Source organism: Kryptolebias marmoratus, linkage group LG1 (genome assembly GCF_001649575.2).
Source record: "Kryptolebias marmoratus isolate JLee-2015 linkage group LG1, ASM164957v2, whole genome shotgun sequence".
Lineage (NCBI taxonomy): Eukaryota > Metazoa > Chordata > Actinopteri > Cyprinodontiformes > Rivulidae > Kryptolebias > Kryptolebias marmoratus.
This window is the reverse complement of record NC_051430.1, coordinates 32,116,830-32,125,839: the sequence shown is the minus strand read 5'-3', so window position 1 is coordinate 32,125,839 and position 9,010 is coordinate 32,116,830. Positions and strand designations below refer to the sequence as shown.

The 9,010-nt window shown below is 40.0% G+C and overlaps 1 protein-coding gene across 3 annotated transcripts in view; it reads left to right on the top strand.

Annotated features, from left to right (window-relative positions):
• Nucleotides 1–9,010, top strand: part of ntng2a (netrin g2a) — a 25,852-nt gene that overhangs the window by 13,291 nt on the left and 3,551 nt on the right. For all 3 annotated transcript variants that reach the window (XR_003039565.2, XM_025008075.2, XM_025008076.2), the window contains exons 8-11: nucleotides 556–2,469; nucleotides 5,365–5,439; nucleotides 7,672–7,839; nucleotides 8,212–8,355. Coding sequence is in view for 2 of the 3 variants with exons in the window: in XM_025008075.2 (XP_024863843.1) it covers nucleotides 556–2,469; nucleotides 5,365–5,439; nucleotides 7,672–7,839; nucleotides 8,212–8,355 (2,301 nt within the window). In the remaining variant the exon portion in view is untranslated. The remainder of the gene's footprint in view (nucleotides 1–555; nucleotides 2,470–5,364; nucleotides 5,440–7,671; nucleotides 7,840–8,211; nucleotides 8,356–9,010) is intronic.

The following is a 9,010-nucleotide window of genomic DNA, read 5'->3' as shown; positions in this document are numbered from 1 at the left end:
TTAGGAATAAAATGTGCTAATAATATCATAATACAGAGGAATAAACACAGTTAAGGACTTGTTGGTAAATTATTTTTGTCCTATGTTTTAGAGGGGGAACCGATTATTTCAGACAGCTGAAATGTTTGGTTCCCCCTGGTAACTTTTGCAAAAAAAAAAAGAACAAATGTCTCCAAATTAACAGGACTTATTGTCCATGATGAGAGGAATAAACACAGTTAAAGCCCATTTCCACCCCTGGGCGCAGACTGTTTAAAACGTAAAGCAAGCACTAAGATCTTCGTAGAAAGATTATTTCTGAACCTCAAATAATACAACAAAAGCTTGTATTTGTGTGCACAAAGCCTAATTTTTAAAATGTGTGTTAAATACTTCAGTAAGCTATTTTTATATCACAGTGAGATGTTGCTGATACAGAAAAGCACAGCAGAGCTGTGAGACAGCCAGTTAAAAAAAGTTTAACTAGAAAGCTCTCAGTTTTCTGTTCTGCAGATTTCAGCCAGTTTCTCTAGAGGACAAATTCACTAAAAAGTAATAACTTTTCTTCTCTGACAGTGGCTGGTGTCTCTAACTCAGCAGCATCTGATACACCTTCTGCCTCATCAGATGGAGTGACTGATACTACAACTACTACTGCTGCAGGTTCTAATACCCCTTTCACTGACAGTTCTACTACTACTTTTACTCTAACTGTCAGTAGTACACAGACTGATATAAATGCTGCTGTTGGGACTACACCTACATTTACTGACAGTACTTTTACTGACGGTACTATTACAGTTACAGACACTACTCCCATAGATAGTGATCTGACTTTGTCATTGTACACACTAAGTACTGACTCAAGCACTGGAAGCACTCCTGCAACATCAGATATAGGTGGTAGTTCTATCACCACTGATCCATGGACTATCAGTGCAACAGAAACAAGTACTACCATTGATTCTACTACTATCATTGATACTACTGTATTTGACACTGATAGTGGTAGAACCCTAAGTATGTCCGAGACTGACAGTAGCACTTTAACTTTTCTTACTCTTACAACTGAAGTGGTTGACTTTATCACATTTGACTCTAATACTGTAGTTTTCACTGCTGGCAGCAATACTATCAGTACTACAAAGGCACTTCCTGACCTCGGTAGTACAGCAGGATTTTCAGAAGACAGTCCAACTCCGCAGAGTGGATCTGTGCCTACAGCAGTTATCTCCATTCCCAGTACAACCAGTAGTAGCTCCAGTGTCACCAGTAACAGCCCAGCAATCCCAGGCAGCAGTAGTGACCTCAAGGTATCTGTGTCTGATTCAGTGACTGCACCTTTTGGCTCCACTCCAGGCTTTGTGTTATCTGGGACTGGTAATACTGACCAGGTGACCAGTATCATTTCACCTTCTGTTGGTGTAGTGCCATCAGCCAGAGTCCCAAATCCAGCAATCATCCCAGATCTGACCCCAGCCAGCAACAAGGCTTTTTTAGGAGATCCTCTGCGTTCTGTGTCTGCTCCAACCAGTGAGGACAGAGATGATCCTCTTACAACAGGACCTGAGACAACTCCAGACACTCTAGTACCTCCTTCAGATTCACCTATTTCAGATAAACAACTGAAAGTATCATCCCTGGATCTATCTCCCAATAAAGATATTGCTGCTGTCCCATCCCCTGGTGTACTTCCTTCAAAGGTCCTTCTGCTGAAGGTAGCATCTACTGAGTTATCTCCTTTAAATATACCTTCTCCAGTTATTACCCCACAAGGGCAAGCATCTGAGGCTGAAGATGCATCAATAAAATTAAATCTTCCTGATTCACTTTCTCCAGACAATACTCCAGGAGTACCATCCTCTCTATCTCCAGCCACATCAAAAGACTTCCTTCCTCCATATGTTCCATCACAAGGGTCACCAATTCAAGATGTTTATATTGGAGTGCCCTTTCCTGAATTATCTCCTTCAGATGCACCCTCTCCTGATGCACCATCTTTAAATCTACCTCCAGAAGTGTCATCCTCTAGAACTACAGACACTTCAGTGGCTTTATCTCCTCCAGATACACTTCTTCCTGGTGTAGCTCCAGAAATACTTTCCCCAGATGCACTTTCTCCTAATTTACTATCTGCAGAAGTGTCACCATCTGATGTACCTGATGCAGAAGCTTCCTCTCCAAAAGTGCTATTCTCCAGAACTCCAGACCCTTTGACAGATGCACGTCCTCTGGGTACAAGTCCTCCTGATGCTTCTCCTCCAGCTCCTGAGACTCCTGTAGAGTTTGTGTTGCCTTCCTTTGGAGAAGGGGAAGGTAACTGGACATCAGACAAAGTTTCTAAAACCTCAGTTCAATCTGGTCCTGCTGGGAATTCAGGTACCCAGAAGAAGAAACAGTCTTCTGAAGAGGAATCATTCAAAGGATCACAGTCTGAAGAAAAGAAGGACCCTAAACAAGAAAAAAAGGAAGAGGAAAAAAGAGAGGAAGGTAAAAAAAGAAAAGTAATTAAGATATAATGGGAGTAAACAAAGTATAAAATATTTACTTTAAATGGTGTTCAAATAAAGCTTGAAGTTACAACTCCAGTTCTGAAAAAGTTGGGCTGATGTGTAAAAGACACCTTGGAGCTCTCTGAAGGAGTTCCAAGCTTTAGCATGTGAGATAGGACAGACTGTAAATACAACAACTTGTTGCTTGGGTTCTTCACCAGTCTGAGCTTTATGAGAGTTGTAAAGAATAGCCACTGTTGAAGAAAACTTAGATTAAATCTCGACTAGAATTTGCCAAATGGCATGCAGAAAACAGGATGGTCAAGTGCTTGTTGGCAGCCGGCCCTGGGAGGTTTGTAAAAAATAGAAGGCAAATAAATGCCACAAAATAAAAGAAAATCCTGGAGGACAATCTGATGATGTCTGCAAAAGAACTGTGTTGTGAACCATGATCACCGATACTTTGATACTCAAAGATAAAAAAAAAAGGTATCTCAGCTCAGCCTTAAATAGCAGGTGTCTCCTCGTTAGATGTGTGTAGTACGAACCAGAGAATAGCACTTTGGCACCATCAACAGGGTACACTGGAAACTGCATTCACCAAGTTTTCTGTTTGCATCAGAGGGGAAGACAGGAAGAAGGAAAGAAAAAGAGCCTTAACAGACTGGAATCGTTACAATTTCTTACTTTAAAAGGTTGGTCTTTGTACTATGTTCCATTGTCAATAAAGTATGGGTTTGTGAGATTTGCAAACTATTTTATTAAGTTTTTATTTACATTTTACACAACAGCCCACCTTTTTCAGAAATGGGTCGTAATTTATTTAATTAAGAGCTTTTGGTCAAAGTGAGTTAGTTCAGTTAGAAACCTTTAAGGAATAGTTCAATTTGGTTGAAGTAGTGTTTTTTTTTAGTATTTGTCTGTAGGCAATAGATTCCCTGCAACAGAAATCAGTCAGATCTTTATCATTTTAGAGTATCAGACAGCAGTTCTCAGGAAACAAGTTAATGGTTAATCACAACCAGGTCATTGCCAAAGCAGATTTCTAAAAAAAAAGTTTTAAAAAATATTATAAACTTCACAATGCTGTCAGCAAAGATGTCTATGGTCACTGAAAACCAAGTCAGTTGTGGTCTTTTAGCAGCAATGGTTCATGAAAAACTGATATTGCAAAACAAAATGGCAAAGTAACTGTTTAATGGAAAAGTAAGGTAGTGTAAAAAATAAACAGAATAATATTTACTTGAACCAATACATAGCTGTTTGGTTTTACGTTACATTCCTTTTGCATCAGATACTTCTGGAGTGGAAGACTGGGGTAGTGTCCTGGTCTTCCATGCAACATTGAAGGGTTCAACAACAAAACATCCAGAGCCTTCAGCATCTCAGGGCAAATTTAATTCACTTCTGGTGCCCTGCTGTTGGGGAGCTATTTAACTATCTCAGTAGCCTCTGCCAAGGTAAGAAACCCAGTCTGGGGCAGCAGTTCCCCACAGCTTGAGACAAAGTCCCTTTTCCTTTTTTGAGTCATTGGACAGTTTTCCAGAACCCACTCAATGCCAACCAAACCATTTTTGCTTCTGCAACCAGATAAGCTGCAATCCTTCTGGCCACCCTTATTTGTCAGTAACTTCAGGTGTCCTCTTGGACAGCCAAGCCTTAGAGGCCTTTTTCTTCAGTTTGATGGCCTCCATCACTACTAGTGCCCATGAACAATTCCTCTAGTTGACCTTCTGGCTACAGCATGTGGAGGCTGCATCTGCAATACAGGCCCTAAACATGATCCATTTAGATTATGTGTCTGTAACCTTGCACAGGACACTAAAAAAAATATTTCTTGGAATAGTGAATTGAAGATCTCATGGATAGGTGCCTCTGCCAAATATTCATAGTTCACCCTGTACATGGAGATTAGCCCAACCTAACCCATGACCTCTGGCTCTTTTCCACCAGCAAGGTGACATTCCACATAGCTAGAGTCAGTTTATGATGCCAGGAGTAAGCATGTCTACGGTCTTGCTCGCACCTGCTACCTACCACAGAAATCGACCATGACTCTTCTTCCCACAGGTGGTAGGCTCATGTGATGATGGATTCCTATAGCTTCTTTGGGCTTATCTCAGCTGAACCCCAAAAAACAATGCTCAACCACCAAATGTTCCAGGAGGGGATAATGTGATGTTTTTCTGTGATTCTCCTTTTTTGAAGTCTTTGAACCCCTACTTTGACATCCTACTTGAACCCTTACCTGAGGCCAATTTGCTATTGGAGACTCTACCAGGGGCTAACTTCCCAGGCAACCAAACCCCCCAGGATCATGGTGGAATTCATACCCCTCCACCATATAAAGATGGTGATTCTTCAAATATGTGTACATCAGAAAATGATATCAGGCAGGTTATGAGTCTGTTCATGGTTTTCAGTGAACTAAGTCTAATACTGAAGAAACTATTGTCAGGCTAAAGTGCCTAAAGTCAGAATTTAATATGAAAAACTGAGAACAATTAAACATTTACATACAGATATGCAGAGCTAAAAAGTTTAGAATATTTAGGGGTTTTTTTGTCGTTCAGTCATTTTCAAAGAGGAAACAGAAGACAAATTTAAAGAGGAAGAGGCAAAAAAGAAGATAAAGGCTTTAAAAAGAAAGGTATAATCTGTAGAAACAAATGTCATGGATCTTAGATGAGTCATGTGTTCTTTCACTTACTGACTGAAAGAGATTATTTTCAGTAGCAGTGTAAAACACAGTGCTAATACAAATCATAAGTGGTCATTCAGAGCTCATTAACTATCAATCAGATCTCAGCACTGAGTTTTGACTGGTAGTTCATGGAGTCTTGACCTATGACCTACTGTTATTGTTGTTACACAACTTGCTTTGTGTCTCAAGCAACCCAGAAGATTCTGATTCCAGGCGGCCCAAAGTTCAGTCAGCTGTCTAAGATCTTTTACATCAACTTCCAGGGTAAGATTGTAGTACAGTAGCTGAATTTTCATCTGTACTTGTCTCAGTACACTGTAGTCCATCCCATACCTCAGCAGGCTTTTCCCACTGCCCCAACAGACTCATCCTACCCCCTCAAAACACCCCTAAATAGACTCCCCTCGCTATAATTAAAACCACTTTCTTTTAATAAGTGTTTTGCTTGGTACTGTCTTGGTGTGAGTTCACAAGTTTGGCAAGTGACATACAATGAGCAAGTGTAGATTATACATAAAAGAAAAAACCTAAAAAAGGTTTAAGGGTGCCATTGCAGCTAATGCCTGAAATGCCAACATTCATCAACCTTTTTCTATAAAGCCCAATATTAATATCAGACTTCCTTTGTAATAATCTAAACTGGCAAAATGGTAATGTTTTCATGTATAAACCGTATAAAAAGTGTAAAAAGAGCCGAGATCAAAAAAGCTGCTGCAAGTGGCTCATTAGGGTCATCATAGTAACCACACTCCTGTGTGTCAGTCCCTGGCAACACTCTTCTTAAGATAGGCAGACATAAATGCAGAGTAAAACAAACAGTTGCTGTGTGAAAACTACAAATTGCATTAAAAAAATAAAGAAATCTTGAGCCATTAGCATCAGAAAGCTCTGATGGTTACACATGTTAAGTCTTACATTTTTATAGTGGTTTATGTAGGATGTATACCAAGTTAAAAAAGAGCCTTGGCTTCCAGTTTAGAAGAGAAAACTCTGAACTCAGATACAATGGAAGTCAATGAGAGTTTGGGTGTATGCACTCTGACTTCTGGGGTATTTTGAAAGAAAACCATCAGTTCTACAGTAGTGAGAGATACACTGGGTGGAAGAAACAAAAATACCTACATTTTGATGGATACATTGTAGAAAAAGTAGAAAGACTGTCAAAGTAAGAAGAGTTTGTATACAAAAACTTTGGAAAGTTTAGACAGACTAAGTTAAACATTTTATGTTAAAATCTCCAAATATGATCCAGCTTAAACGGTAATTGTGTAACAAGTGATGAATGATGTTTCTGCTGTGACTTCTGTCTGAGCTGTAGAGCTCCAAAATGGGCTGTCTTTTACCATTCACATAAACTAAATATCATCATCGTCTATAAATAAACCTTTCAAAGCTTTTTTCCAATTTTGCCAACATCATGCAATATGTTCTTTTTCTTTCAGCTTTTCCCTTTTCAGGGGTCGCCACAGCGAGTCCTCCTCCTCCACCTAACTGTCCTCTGTCTCTCTAACTGCATCCATATATCTCCTCTTTGTCTTTTTCCCGGTAGCTGCATCTCCAACATCCTTCTACCAATATACCCACTGTCCTGCCTCTGCACATGTCCAGACCATCTCAATCAGGCCTCTCTAACTTTATCTCCCAGTCCTTCAACCTGTGCTGTTGTTCACTATCTGTAAACCTTTCCTTTGACCTTTGTTGCCACCCTTTTGTCACAAATCCTCCTAAAACTTTTCTCCATCCACTCCTTTCTGAACTCCTCATAACATTCTTCCTTCCTCAACTTCCACCATTTGGTCCTCTTCTCTGCCTTTACTCTTTTCCTCTTCATCACCACAGCACTCATCCTCCACACCACCATCTGATGCTGTCTGGCCACACTCTCCCCTGCCACAACCTTACAGTCTGTAATCTCCCTCAGGTTACCTCTTCTACACAGGATGTAGTCTACCTGTGTCCTCCTGCCTTCACTCTTATAGGTCACCCTGTGTTCCTCCCTCTTTTGGAAATAGATGTTGACTACAACCATTTCCATCCTCTTGGTAAAATCCACCACCATCTGTCCTTCCTGGTTCCTTTCCTTTACACCTCCTCATCTGCTCTGTTTCCTTCACCAACATGTCCATTCAGATCTGCTCAGATCACCATTCTCTCCTCCCTGGGAATATTCTCTATCGCTTCATTGAGATCCTTCTAGAATTTCTCTTTCTCTTCTACATCACATCCAACCTGTGGAGCAGAACCACTGACAACATTCAACATCAGACCTTCTACTTCTACCTTCAGACACATCACCCTTTCTGACACCCATGTGACCCTGACCAGCATAAATAGACTGGTCTGCTGGCTAAAATTATTTTTTTTCGATCACAAATGTTTCCTGTCTCCATGTTTGTTTCAAAATGTTGTGGCTGTGGACATGGCAAACTCAGTTGTTGAAGCCTCAGGTAAATGTTTCAAGTGTGTATTATTTTTTACTGTGTCTACTTCCCTCAGACTGTGAGTGTAATGGTCACTCCAACCGCTGCAGCTACATCGACTTCATCAATGTGGTCACATGTGTGAGCTGCAAACACAACACAAGAGGTCAGAAATGCCAGTACTGTCGTCTGGGTTACTATAAAAATGCCTCGCTGTCTCTGGACCATGAGAACATCTGTGTGGGTCAGTACCATCACTGTCAAAATACCAACACACACTTTAATGTCAGGTTTAGATCCATCAAAAACATAATAATGACAATAATGATGATTTTGATTATGGTAATGATGTCTTTTTTTAAAGTGTGGGTGTAACTGGATGGATGGATGGATGGATGGATGGATGGATGGATGGATGGATGGATGGATGGATGCATGGATGGATGGATGGATGCATGGATGGATGGATGGATGCATGGATGGATAGTTGAATGGATGGATGGATGGATGGATGGATGGATGGATGGATGGATGGATGGATGGATGGATGGATGGATGGATGGATGGATGGATAGTTGGATGGATGATAATAATGGTTGTGATGACTCTGTTTCAGAGTGTGAATGTAACCCAGACGGCAGCGTGTCTCCTCACTGTTCAGATTCTGGTCTCTGTCTCTGTAAAACTGGAGCCACAGGGAGACGCTGTAACTCCTGCCTTCCTGGATACACCTGGAAGGGAGGCGGAGCTGGATGTACAAGTAAGTACAGGCCTGTCACCATGCCTTGTATCAGTAAGATTACTGTAACAATAAACAAACAAAACATAAGAACAACCACAAGAACATTAGGACTTCGCCTTCGCTCAGATTTTAGTTGTCACTCTTAGGGTTCTCAAGCTAACTGAAAGCACTGGGATCACATGTAAAAACTGGAAGAGCACATTTAGTATAAAAGACTTATTTACAAGTTTACATATCTATAGATCAAGGAATGAGTAACAAATTAATGACTCCAGTAAGATTTATGGCAAAAACGTGATTAGACTAATAATGTTTTATCCTTTGAGTTTCTTTGTATTTTATTCATGAGTGACTCTACAGGGTTAAGGTTAGGATTATAGGTTTGGTTATCATAACAACAAAGGTCATTTAAATTCTTCTGTGCACAGATTATTAAAACATTGTTCCCAGTTTCTGCACAGTAAAAGTGAGAGGCTAAAATGTCTCTGATAAAGTTAAGAAAATTTAAATCCAGACATCACTCTACAGGTGCTGGTCATAAAATTAGAATATCATGAAAAAGTAGATTGATTTCAGTAATTCCATTTAAAAAGTGAAACTTGTATATTATATTCATACATTACATACAAACTCATATATTTCAAATGTTTATTTCGTTTAATTTTGATGATTA